General features: G+C 27.7%; 2 protein-coding genes across 3 annotated transcripts; one reads left to right on the top strand and one right to left on the bottom strand.

The window, feature by feature from the left end:
- Positions 1-6,265: 6,265 nt before the first annotated feature.
- LOC130804868 (putative lipid-binding protein AIR1B) lies at positions 6,266-6,949 on the top strand. Its single transcript, XM_057669498.1, has one exon. It carries the CDS (start codon positions 6,347-6,349, stop codon positions 6,719-6,721), a length of 375 nt encoding a protein of 124 aa, XP_057525481.1. The 5' UTR covers positions 6,266-6,346; the 3' UTR covers positions 6,722-6,949.
- Positions 6,950-7,597: 648 nt separating this feature from the next.
- On the bottom strand, positions 7,598-13,259 carry LOC130804867 (uncharacterized). Of its 2 annotated transcripts, none has more exons than XM_057669497.1 (7): positions 13,150-13,259; positions 10,947-11,033; positions 10,683-10,862; positions 9,654-9,809; positions 9,147-9,200; positions 8,847-8,993; positions 7,598-8,041 (listed from the first exon to the last, which is right to left on the bottom strand). In XM_057669497.1, the coding sequence occupies exons 1-7, from the start codon at positions 13,201-13,203 to the stop codon at positions 7,670-7,672; spliced, it is 1,050 nt and encodes a 349-aa protein (XP_057525480.1). In that variant the 5' UTR covers positions 13,204-13,259; the 3' UTR covers positions 7,598-7,669. The 2 variants fall into 2 exon arrangements, with proteins under 2 accessions (XP_057525480.1, XP_057525479.1); XM_057669496.1 differs by lacking the exon at positions 13,150-13,259 and adding an exon at positions 11,848-12,023.
- Between the last annotated feature and the right edge of the window lie 696 nt (positions 13,260-13,955).

Below are 13,955 nucleotides of genomic sequence, written 5' to 3'. Positions count from 1 at the left end.
ATGAAAATATTACTGTGAATAATATAAACTTTTTTTATTTTCCAATAATAATGTTGTACTTTGATTAACCATAAATAATAGAGTACTAACTTAGAAGTGTCTGGTGTGTATATCTAGAATAATACCAACTTTTATTTATAGTAGATATTTGACAAAAAAATAAAGGTAAAATTAATATTCAAACAAAAGTTTGTACTCCCTTCTATTCAACCTAAGTATCTCATTTCTATATTTGGTCAAGTCATTCTAAATGTCTCATTTTTATTTAGAGTATGTTAATTTATCAATTTACCCTTACTAAACCTAACTTTTTCGCATCTTCATACATACTAACCCTACTTTTATACCTTTAAAATTTAAAAACACTCTATTTTTTCTTTCACATGTGATTCATTTGACCACTTAAAAACTTGTGAAAAGTCAAATATGACACATTGGGTGAATAGGAGAGAGTATTATTCTAGGTAACACTCTTCTAAGTTGATACTCCCTCCTATTCACCTTAGGTGTCCCATTTACTTTTGAGACACTATTCATCTATCACTCTTAAATTGCATTTTATTATTAATCTATAAGTTAAAACATAGTCATGTGGAATCTTATTTGATTCGTTTTGATGTAAAGATTATTAATATCAACTTTTTATAATTTTTAATTATACATAACTCGATATATTAAGGACTGAGTAAGTGTATTGGATAGAGTACATAAATCAAATGGGACACTTAAGATGAATAGGAGAGAGTATTATTTATGGTTAATCAAAGTTTGATATTTTTATTAAGAAATTAACGAAAATTTGTATTATTTATGATAATTTTTCAATCATAAATATTTTCACCATAATTGGAGTACCACTTGTGATATCTCTACAATGAACCTCATCAACTTATCACCATCAAATATGAAGTAATTGCATACAACCTAGCACTTCCACCTCTACACGTATAAATAAATTACGTACAATGTCCACAATCCCGCCAAGGACCTTACATTAAAACTTAAGTTAAATGTTTATACAAGCAAATGTTTTGCTCTTTTTGTGTATTATTGTTGTCATTTTTGTCACACTTAGTTGTCGTTTGATTGAAACTTGTTTTATTCCATGAAAAAATGATCTAAAAATTAAAAGTATATTATTGCATTTTATGAGTACGCATTATAACAGTGACTCATAATTTTTGAACCAGACTAATTTCAAGTTGAATTATATTTAAATTTGACTTGACTAAACAAGTTAAAGTTTTTAATTTTTTTTGCTTTTTAATAATTTTTTTTCCAAAAGAACTACATAATGTTTTTTTTATAAAAATGCAAGAAAACATGTTAAAAATTGGGTATTCTTGGTTTGATGGGTCAAAAGTTAGACAAACTTTTTTTAAAAAAAAACAGGTTGGATTTGACACAAATTTTTCCGGTATTTTCGACTTTTAACAGATTGAAATTATCATGTTATGACGATTTCCGATGAGATCAGAATTTCATAGGTCTAATTAGGCCGCACTATTAAAAATAATATTGATACACGATCGAATATTATTTCACACTTTGTGCCATGGACTCATTTGACGCCCAAAGTACATTTATGGGGCACATTAAAGTTATTCCCAAATTCTACTCTGGACCACAAACAGAGGTGATGCATTAAAATTTGAAACAAATAAGTACTTTTGACAAAAATAAAAAACAAAAAAAAAATTCGGCTAAACTTAATTCTGAAAATAAGCGACTCCATGTCCGGGTATAAGGTTAAGTATGTTTGCAGTTACTAACAGTGAACAAAAAAATTGGTCAAAAAAAGTCATAATTGTTTGATCGTAGTTATTAACTGTGAACAAAAGGGAGAAATGTCATAACGTTATATGGGACTAACAAAAGGAAGTCATATTTGTTCACAGTTACTAATTACGAAGAACATGATTTCTATGTTTTGTCCCATCTAACATTATGACATTGGTTCTTTTTTGTTCGCAGTTATTAACTGCGAACAAATATTTTTGACCATATTTTTGTTCGCTGTTAGTAACCGCGAACATACCTGACTATAGGCTTGGACATAAAAACGCTTATTTTTGGAATTAAGTTTACCCGAAACTCATTTTTTATTTCTTTTGTTAAAAGTACCTATTTGTTTTAAATTTTCGTGATGCACTAGAACTCGAAAAACTGAATAAAATAAATATTTGAAAAAAAATTTAAATAAAAAAAAATTGAAACATTTAATTCTCCAAATAAGTGTATGTGTTCATGTCCATGGTTAGTGTTTGTTTAATGGGAAATTACTCATAATTTATGACACTTCATACAAGTATCATCAAATATTTTCAATTGACAAATGTCATAATATTGATACCTTAAATGTTATAATTTTCACTATTATTTGTAGTGGTAAAGGCATGCAAGACAACAAGAATAATCAAGTAACATATGTGTCATAATGGTTGATATGCTGTTTGATTTCCTTGGTGTAGGAAGTTAGGGGGTTTGAACTTTGGTAATTTTATGTGTAGGTTGAAATTGATTCGTTTTTTGAGTTTTGAAGACGGGTTTTAAATATGGGTTTGCTTGGTTGGTATGGGCATTCTTGAATAAAAAAGTTTTTTTCTCCAATCAACATGTTATTAGTGGTAAAAATGGTCGGAAATTTATCTAAATTTTTTTTTGGCATTTTGGAATGAAATTCGAAAAAAATGTTGTTCTATTACTTTCCAACTAATAAATATTCGGAAAATATGATATTAAGTAGTCGGAAACTAGTAAGGACTATTTTTTCAAACCAGCTTTTTTGGCATTTTGGGATGAAATTCAAGAATTTCTTTTCTACTATTTTTTTTACTAATAAATAGTAAGAAAATAGGTAGAAACTTCCTACTATTTTCTGTCAAACGCATTAGTTGGAATTTTCGACTTACATTTCGACTATACGATGTTAGTCAGAAATTCCGACTAATTTCTTATTAAATATAATATTGACTATATTTATCCTGACTGTTTAAAATAGTCGAAATTAGTCGATTTAAACCTACTCCGACTGATTTCAACTATTTTGCGTTATCGGCATAGAAGTTTTTTTTTTTGTAGTGATATATAAAATAAATCCCTTGATTGAAGGGATTACAATAGACTAAAATCCTAACTACCAATAAAAAAAATCCTAACTATACAATAAACTAGAAATTAATGATAATGAATCAAGGAGAAAATTGGTGATTTTTAAAAATGTTTGGGAAGTTTAATATTAAATAAATAAAGAAAATAAATTGGGTTGATAATGTATATTAAAAATAGTTTAAATGTATGATTGAGGTATTATTAAGAAGGTGGTGAGATTCATTTTAAATAAAGAAACAATGTAAAAAAGTGGGCCAATTCCGTAACAGTTCAATATGAGCTCTTAAAATGTTGACAAATTGCTGATTATTATATACTGCACTATAAATTATACTTTTTTCCTACCATCTGATTTGATGATTTACCGGCCATCGTACTGCATAATGGGAACTAGCATATGAGTATATATGGATGGTGTGTTGGACTACTTAATATCATTGTACTTTTTTTTTGAAAATTATCAAGGAATAAATTTCACAAAAACTATTTAACGCTCTAAGAAATTTAATATAATCTATCACGTTTTTTTATACGAGAGTCGTCCTTTGTAGTTTATCAAAAACTATACTTTTAAGAACGAATGAAAAAATTACATACACAGGAATTCCATGATTGAGGGGATCACAATTGAATAAATGTCTTTTTTCCTACATAGGATACATAAAAAATCTAGAATAATATTCAAACTAAAATATATTTACAAAGTCTAAGGGTAATATATCATTTAAAAAAGTATAAGATGTTAGTCAAAAATTCCTACTAATTTCTACTAAAATGAATTACTGACTACATATATTCTGACAGTTTAAAATAGTCGAAAATTAGTCGATATTAGCCTATATTGACTGATTTCCGATTATTTTGGGTCATCAATATGAAGGTTTTTTTTGTAGTGAAATATACAAGCAAATCCCTTAATTGAAGGGATTACAATAGAATAAAATCCTAACAACCAAAAAAAAGCCTAAATATAAAATAAATAAACTACAATAAAATTCAAACTTATATATATATATATATATATATATATATATATATATATATATATATATATATATATATATATATCTATATATATATATATATATATATATATATATATATATATATATATATATATATATATAACATAATATTTACAAAGTCAAAGGATTATATATCATTTAATATAAAGGAAAAATTACCTAAAATAATCCAACCTATTCATGATTTTCCTAAAATAATCCCACCTATTAATTAACCATGACTAATTCTAACTTTAAGGGGTATTTTCCTAGAGTAAACCCGGTGATCGGATAACTTGCTATAGCATGTTTTTTTAAAAAAATAAAAAGATAAATTAAAATAAAATGTCAAAAAAAAAATTTAAAAATTGTTCAAAAAAATTTATAATTTTTTTATTATGTAGAATTTTTTAAGTAAATTTTGAAAATTTTTCTCTATTTTTAAATTAATTTTAAATTTATTCTTTTGGTGAATTACTTACTATAACAGGTCATCGGGTTACTCAAGTTTACTCTAGGTAAATACCCTTTAAAGTTGGGATTATTCAAGGTTAATCAATAGGTGGGATTATTGTAAGAAAATCATAAAAGGTTAGATAATTCTAGGTAATTTTTCCTAATATAAAAGAAAGAATCAAAGGAGAATATTGGTGATTTTTTAAAAAGTTTGGAAAGTTAAATATTAAATAAATAAAGAGAATAAATTGTGTTGATAATATTAAAAAAAAAAATAGTTTAATGTATAGTCGAGGAATTAAGAAGGTGGTGAAATTCAGTTCTAATAAAAAAAATAATCAAAATAAGTCAATCAATTCCAAATAAAAATGGGTGCAAATTAAGTAGAGTTAAAGGAGTACTATTTTGTCTTATATATATATATATATATATTTCTAAACTCTAGTAGTTGTTTCCTATAAATAATGGTATGTTGGTTAGTCATGCAGATAGATGACTGTTATCTCTCATTATAATCGAAACCAAACAGTGGAGAAGGCATCTTAGAACGTTGGCAAATTGCAATAATTATAATTAAAATGTACAAATAATTATTACTCCACGCATTATATAATTGCGGTGATGAATAAAAGATCAAATATGAGCTCTGAAAATGTTGACAAATTGCAAATTAAATTGTTATAAACTCTACTATAAATTATACTTCTTTGTTGCATCTCATCTGATAATTTACATAATGTGAACTAGAATTATGGGTATATATGGATGCTGTCTTTGACTACTTCAAATCATTGTACTTTCAGCCAGAGTCTAAATGCCGTTGCTTAGCTTTTTGGTTGATTTTTGGCTTTTGGTTTGTTAGTTGATCAAACAGACAAAAAATGTATTTGGTAAATGGCTTTTAAAGCAGCTGAAAGCTGGTTTTTAAGACAAAATGAAAAAGCTGTTTCAGCTAGTTTTTTTATTTGTTACTTTTTCTCTAATGAACAGCTAACAATCAATACTTAAATTTACCAAACATCTCCACAAATAGCTAGCTTTTTCAGCTAATTTAAAAGCCAACATTAAAAACAACCAACATTTCCAACTGGTTAAACAAGCCAACTAAAAAGCCAACAACCAATTGCGAAATACCCCATTGTCAATGAATAAATTTACCAAAAACTTTAAGGCGCTAAGAAATTTTATATAATCTATCACGCTCCTTTATACGAGAGTTGTCTTCCGAAGTTTATCAAAAACTTAACTTGTAAGGATGAATATAGAAGGGATACAAACTTGTGACCTAACTACCTAAGTTATGATATTATGTTAAATAACCAATTTAATTACCAAAATATTTAACTAAATGTTGAGACTTCAAAATATTATTATCAGATCATTGGGATTGTTAAATTTTAAAATGTTTGCAAATTTCAAAATTGTATAAAAATAAATTAAGCTATATAATATAAACTATATTTGCTATCATCACCCGATTGATAATTGCCTCTTTTCACAGCGTAATTATAGCTTCTATGAGTAAAATATATTGGATGATGACGTGATAATAGTTATGATCTTAGAAAGTGTGAATATCGGTGACGATCTATGGTGCATGATACAAAACAAGTATATATCCAACTCAAACTACTCTGTCATCAATTTGTTTAACACAATATTCGTACTGAATTCCATCTATAAATACCACCACATTCATCCAAACTTTCAAACATCAAAACATATTATAATTCTTTCCAACTTTTAATTTAAACACCCAATCAAGCATATCTAAAATGGCCACCAAAATTATTAGGTCATCAGGCGCAGCTCTTTTTCTTGCATTGAACTTAGTTTTGTTATTCAATGTAGGGTTTTCAACTTACATTATTCCACCCCCGATCGAAACGTGCCCACCAGACACACTCAAGTTAAGCGTATGCGCAGATGTGCTTGATCTGGTGCACCTTCGTGTGGGATCACCCAAGAAGGAATGTTGTGAGTTAATCGGTAATCTAATTAAGGCAGATGCAGCAGCATGCCTTTGCACGGCAATTCATGCAAACATATTAGACATAGTTAAGCTTAATCTTCACGTTGATCTTTCTCTTCTTGTTAACCGTTGTGATTGTAAGCTTCCATCCGGCTTCAAATGTGCTCCTCACGCTTAATTATTTTCGATCTTTGATTATTCATTCCTAAAAAAATTCACTATTTTATGTTTGTTCGTTTTAATTAATTTTTATGTCATTATATATCCTTCATTTTTATATCTTACAAAATGAGGGCGAGTACGTTGCTGAATTGTGTCTTTCTTATTGTGTCTTTCTTATATGATTTAATCGGGTGTTCATTGATATGTGATTTGTAAGAGATTAATAAAGATGGTGTTTGTTATGTTTGTTATTCTCATCCTATTTGTGTTATTTTTGATTTGTTGATTTGTGAAAAAAGCTAAAAATATAGTAGTATATAATAAAAAGAGTTTTTAACCGGTTGAAAAATTAGTTTTATTGGCAAAAATAAAGCTAATGACTTTTAGCTAATTGGTCTACTTTTTTTAATAAACAACCAACCGTTAATATGTAATTTTATCAAATTTCTCTCTAAAAAATTGTTCAACTTAATTTAAATGATAACAAAAACATTCAAAATTTAAATCGGCTAAAAAAAGTCAACTAAAAAGCCAACTAAAAAAGCTAAAAAGCATTGTGAAACACCTTCTAAATCAAAATACTTATAATTTGATGCTCCACTATAATAATCCATGCATTACATATAATTTTGTGCAAGCAAACACACTTTCACTTGAAAAGCATATAGCTATAGCCAACTACCCTTCCCATCATCATCATTATATCCAGAGTATTCTACTCATAAAAAACTATTATCAAGATTTAGAGCCTGAAGAAAAAAAAGCGACAGCTCATACCCATAAAAAAAACGTGATCGAAAACTCTAATCGAGAAAGAAAGAAAACTGGTATAGACGATTAAATTTGCAATATATATACACTCACACGATTAAATTGGACCACAATCAATATCATGTGACTCAACCCGATTCATAGCTTGTTTATACATATAGATTCATCAAATACATTATTTTCTCAAGAAATCTTATGGCTTACAAGTAGGGGGCCCACCTAAAAACATATGATTTCCTAAACCAGGATCAGAATATCCAATATAAGAAACTTTAAAACACTCAGGTTTTGTATTGTATTCTTTAAGTTTCGTCTGGTCAGGATCAATTAGTTTTCCAGAAATGTCAACCATTTTCATGTCACTTATATAACAGCTTTTTTGGAATCCTTCATTCGGGAAATGACCACTTCCTAATGCTGGATAAGACTCGTTTGGTGGTGTGTTAACTTGACCTCCCCATCCACCTCTAGTTCCTCCATTAACTAAGGTTGTGAACAGCTCCTTGGGATAGTATCCCACCTTTTCTGTTCCGAACGTAACCCACCAATTTCTTGTTGAATGATCCTACATCCAAGCATCATAAAAAAAATACATATAAAGTTTTAATACTTACTTCGTTCTGAAATACTTGCTAGATTATTGTAATTGATACTATTTATATATTGTTGAAGCTAATTTTATATATTGCGCCTAATGTGTAAGAAAAAATATAAGTAAATGAGACTTGTTTTAATCTCATAATCGCGTAAATGAGACTTGTTTTAATCTTATAATCGCGTGCATTCTTAATGTTAACTTTTTATAATTTTTAAATGTGTATAGTTATAAATTTATAAATGATAAAAAATAACGTATTAAATTGCATAAAAAATCAAATGTAGAAGGTTAGTGGAAGGGATGAAGTATGTTATGTCAATATGACAACTAAAACAATAATTTTTGTTAATATTTGGCATTCACAATTTAATTATAAGCTTCTTCGACGTAAAGTAAATGTGGGATAGCCTCTACGTGTCTAAGTAGCTATTTGCGTATAGCAGTGGTAATTGTACTTGTATAATTATATTGTTAAAGACATTTAAATAATAAAATTAATTGTGTAAATTATTATTTTTAATAAAAGTAGCGGTTATGGTATATTTGTTAACAAAATTTTAAAACAATTCTAATCATTTTAGAACATTACAAGTTATGGTGTAACGTCTAAAAAATAGCTATTTGCATCACTAATTACAAAATAAACTACTGCTTTTTGAAAGAGTGATATTTTTTAAAGCAATGTTTTAATCACTAACAGTTATACCGAACACGCTCAATATTTGTTCTTTTCATTGAAGAAAATAGTAATTTTAGATAGATATTGGGTTACCTGGGCTAAGTCAAGTACAATGTCATGTTGGGGTCCGTCATAAGTTGAAACTTCTTGTATTCTCATCCCAAGAGTAATTTTTCGACTAACTTGTACAAACCCTGGACATCGTACGTCAATACAACCAGAAGTCTTCTCACTGTCTTTCTGCATTATAATTTCTCTATTAAATATGAAAATTCAAAAACTAAAAAGAAACACTAACTAAACTTAAGTAAATATTTTTATTATTGCTATTACTAATTTATTATCACATTATTTGTTTGTTTTTTATGAATACTTTATAACGAGTGATCTTACCGTCCAAAATCCAAATAGTCGCGTATAGTTTTCTGTATAATCATATGTATTCACCTGAAATAAATAAATAAAGAGAAGTGAATTAGCAATTGAACTCAAGTAAAAATAACAGCTTATTACCATACGTTACTACAGGATCACACTTAAGTGATATTGAAAGGGTCGAATATATTTGCTTGAAAATAACTCATATATACGATCTCACATCTATGAATTAGCAGAAAGGTTGACTAAGATATAAACTTGATTAATTATTCGTCATACTAACAATTGGTTTTAAGATGAAGCCTTATCGAATTTGTATGCAGTCAACTTTACTCTTATGTATATATTATTGTATACAAGTATAGTCGCAAATTTATCAAAATTTACACATAAAGATAATATAAGTATATAAATAAACGCAAATAATTAATAATTCAGTCTCAAAAAACTATAAGTTTTGACAATATATAGCACTAACACCATATCTAGAGACAAATAATAAAGGTATTAAAAAGGACTTACAGCCCAACCGACAGACACAATGTTGCTAACAGATCCATCTTGACTTGCAGCATAAATATAAGCCGCACTAAATTGCTTCATTTGTGCATTTGGTTGCCAGACATTTAATCTTCCGTGAATTTCCGAAATGTTTGCGGGCACTAGAAGAGCTGCGATCTTTACAATATAATGGACAAATATGTATTAGCTTTTCTAGCTACTTGTACTGTTGCCATTTACCAATCGCCGTTTACTAACACGAATTAATTTTTAATCAAAATCGAAATTAAATTGAAAAAGAAATTGAAGACGAGGAAGAAGAATTTTTTATTTTGACTAGTCAATCGTTATATTTGACGGTCAACTGAAGGAAAACGTTACTTGATACTCTTTGGAAAAGAAAAAATTTTATTAGGTATTTTTTAGCAAAACTTTTTTTATTAAGTATTTTTTTAAAAAAAAATTGTTAGGTAATTTTTAACACTTTTTCCTATATTTAAATGAATTTAACAATATCTCATATGAATATGTTTTAACTTTTTTATATCAATGAAAAATCATTTTTAAAATTTAGATTTTCATGTATAAAATATTCTAAATGTAACAAATAATATGAATATGAAATACGCCTGGGAGTATAAATTTTCAGATTGATAACTCCACTCCGCGAAGGCACATACTTGGCTATTGGTTGTCTAACACCACATAAAACTAAATTTTTGGTAAAATTTCATTATCAATTTTGAATTATTTGAAACTTTTTTTAAATTCAACTATTATGTAATCAATGACAATTAAACCGTGTGTGGTCATTCGTAAAATAATCATAACACTTATTTTTGAAAAAAAAAAAAAACATTGGTCACTTCTTAAAATCAATTTAATTTTATTAAATATTTAATTTTTTTAATACAGAGTAGGCTGAAAAGAAAAAAAAGAGAGTTAAAAAGGACAACGAAAACTATACTCAGAACCTTACATAAAGAAAGTTACAAGACTCGGCCGATTCTCAAAAATTAGTTGAAGTAGTGAAGGTTATTGATCACTTACTTGTTCAAGTTCTTCGTCTCCATCCATGACTAAGGATTTTGTTTGTAACAAATCTTGCTTTGGAACCCTTTTAATGGGAACACTTCCTAAAGGACACTCCACATTATTTGGTATAACCTGTGTTGTTGTCTTTTTTTCTGCACGATTTATAAGTTTTGTAATGTTTACCGAAGGTTCCATCTGCAAAAAAAATACAAAATATAAATTATGAGCTATTAGCAAAAATGAGATTGTAGCATTAAATATTGTACTAATTAATTTTACCTGTATAGAATGATGTCTCAGAAGAGGATGATCAAAAGCGGGTTGCTTATAAATTTCCACACAGTCGAATATATCACCATAACTTGTCTATTCAAAAATATTATTTCATGTTAGTATATTTAATAAGAAAAGTTGATAAAACAGGGATTCTACTTGCAATCGTTGAAGAGGTAAATCTTAGGATCATAAACGTAATACAATCCTATATATAAACTTAATTATGCTAAAACATTTAGTTTCTATTTATAATTATTCATTTTAAAAAATTAGTTTACAATAACGCCATATCAACAAAGAAATTTATTTTTTTTGAATTATGGTGACGAAATATTTGAAATATATGTGCGTTTAAGAAAATTTAATAATAAAGATTTTTATGGGATCTGATTGTAAGTTTGTATAATCTTAGAATCGTGTTATGATTTTTCCTCTTAAAATTTACTCCAATTAGAATCATAAGGTTCTAATAATATTATGATTTTACCTATGATCTGGATCGCCCACTTGTTTTTGGATCTTGGAATCATAGGATTGTATATTAAAATTTTAATTTTAATAACAATGATTATAAGTGATGATCTACACTTTAAAAAGTTTGGTATATTTTATGGTTATATTTGGAAACAAGTATTTCATTTCAAATTGTAAATTTTAATTATAAAATCATAAATGATATGAATTTGAGAATGATAAAGATTGAGAAGTCATTCTCAAATTTTTAACCTAAACCATTTTACAACAAGGCAATGATGAAATTGACTGAAATCAAAATTTGAATTTTTTAATTTGCGTCGTCAAAAACTAAATATGAGACAATTTTAAGCTTTCAAATGAAATTATAATTTTCAAACATAACATAAAAATTTAACATTCAAATTATCTGGGAGATAAATATATCTACCTGAAAACTCATGACAACAGATTTATTAATGGAATTTGCAAGCATTCTTTCTTGATGACTAGGTGATATTAATCTTAAGGATTGCACTGGATTTGTAGCTAAGAAAACCAAAATGAGAGTCATTAGCTCTATAACCTGTCTTTTGTATTCCATATTTTGTGTTTATGATGATACAAAATTTATGTTATGTTACTGAGGCTAATGGTTCATGTGTGTATATATAGCCAAAGACCATTCCTGTTCATGATTTCTTTCCTTTTTCACATAGGTTAAATGGTAACTAATTAATGGGATGTTATATTTCTTTCCTTATTTGCATATATATTACCAAAAATCATCACATTTTTGTTGATATCATTCATACTTTTTCCTTTATTATTAATGACTAATGTGTATGGATTTTGTTCATACTAACTATCTTCCAAAACTTTCACGTGGTAGGTCTTAATTTAAATGTTATTACGATTAGGACTCGTTTAAATTGAGTGTAAATATTTAATAGGTAAAAAGTCAAATTAATATAATAAAGTAATAAGAGATCATGCAGATAAAGTACTTAAAATAATTGTAAAAGAGGTAGAATGAGAGTAAACTAAAAAAAATGAACAAAAAAGGAGGATAATTTCCCTCATTTGGAGGAACAGAATTCCCCTGCCCTCCCCTAAGGTAAATTTATACTCCAAAATGAGGGAACTAATTGTTATTTTATCCATTTTTATTACTTTCTAACTAATTTTTCCACCTCTTTAACAATCAAATTCCTTTAGTCATTTATCTAAGTAAATTTGCTTTTCTATTTTCACTTTAATTTATCACTTAAATATTTACACTTAATTCAATTGGACTCTTATTATTATTGTATGCTTCTATTTATTACTGATTTTGTACATTACCCACACAATAAGGTGCATCTTCTTTTCAAGTTAAGAAAGTCCATTTGCTAAGAACTCCACGTGAGCTGAAAAGACTTCTGTTGATCTGTGGGATCATTCTACAACTTTTATGAATAGTCATTGTCAGTCCTATTGGGCTAAGGTGTTACAAGGGGTATCCATGCAACCCCGTGACCGTGGCTGATAGTGTGTTCAAACGGTTCACTACACCTTGCAAGGAAAAAATCCTGAAACTAAGGTACAACAAGGAGTAATTACATTCTTAAATGGGTTGAATGTGATATCCCAATGTGAGTTTTAAAAAGGATTAATAGACTAATTATAATAACAAAGTGCATCTTTTTTTTCAACAGTAAGCAATTACTCGTAGATGCTTACTCGAACCAAAGTTTATTGTGTGAATACTTACGTTGTTTGCTCGACCAGATGATTCCCCAAAGGTTCGCCTGCCACTTGAACACATGAACACTTTAATTAGTTGCTCGTTTGATCAGCTTGGTTGCTCGTTCAAGAAACTCAATTTTTTTCATGTCTGCAAATTAATAGTCAACTTTAACGATTACCTTCAACGTGTGGTTGTTTAAAGGAAATTGTGTTCAAGATTAATGGGGGTTTTTAAAACAGATTATAAGATAATTAAAAAAACCAAATGCATTATAAGAACTTCTATAACAATGATTAAATAAATTCTTAAGATGATCTCATTGAAATAATCTTTAATTAGGACTTAAATACTAACTTTTAGTAGTTTCATATTTAATGATATTTTGAATGTTAAAATTAAGATTTTGTAGTTTAAAACACTCATAAAAAATGTTTTAAAAAGTTACTATAAATCCGTCTTATCGAATAAAATAATTGCTCCGTAATAATTAATTAATTCTTCCTTAGTTAGGCCCAAAACAAGATGAAATAATCCATTACCGAAGCCCGCCCAACTAACCGGTTGACCCATCCAAGAAAAAATACTGTCCTACATCGGCGAAAACTATGCGTAAAAAAATAATTCGTGCAAAAAATTTACACCTTGAGACCATGGGATTTAGGGAAAATGTGTATTAAATGAAGCAAAAACAAGATAAAAGAATTGGTAAAAATCATAACGTTAAATATATTACAGTAAATCTAGTATGAGAACGGGTTCATAAGTAGTCATTTTCTCAAATTGATCACTTTAAAATTGTAAATAATTATTTTAAGGTTACAACTGATCAC

Source organism: Amaranthus tricolor, chromosome 17 (assembly GCF_026212465.1).
Source record: "Amaranthus tricolor cultivar Red isolate AtriRed21 chromosome 17, ASM2621246v1, whole genome shotgun sequence".
In the NCBI taxonomy this organism is placed as follows: Eukaryota; Viridiplantae; Streptophyta; class Magnoliopsida; order Caryophyllales; family Amaranthaceae; genus Amaranthus; species Amaranthus tricolor.
This window is presented reverse-complemented; position numbering and strand designations above follow the sequence as displayed.

What these genes read in the sequence shown, in the direction of transcription:
- LOC130804868 (XM_057669498.1), top strand. Translation starts at nt 6,347, where the DNA reads ATGGCCACCAAAATTATTAGGTCATCAGGCGCAGCTCTTTTTCTTGCA.
- LOC130804867 (XM_057669496.1), bottom strand. Translation starts at nt 12,000, where the DNA reads ATGGAATACAAAAGACAGGTTATAGAGCTAATGACTCTCATTTTGGTT. An exon ending in GACTATTTGGATTTTGGACG is followed by an intron (nt 8,994 to 9,146) that starts GTAAGATCACTC and finishes ATTATAATGCAG; the next exon opens with AAAGACAGTGAGAAGACTTC. An exon ending in TTGTACTTGACTTAGCCCAG is followed by an intron (nt 8,042 to 8,846) that starts GTAACCCAATAT and finishes GCTTGGATGTAG; the next exon opens with GATCATTCAACAAGAAATTG.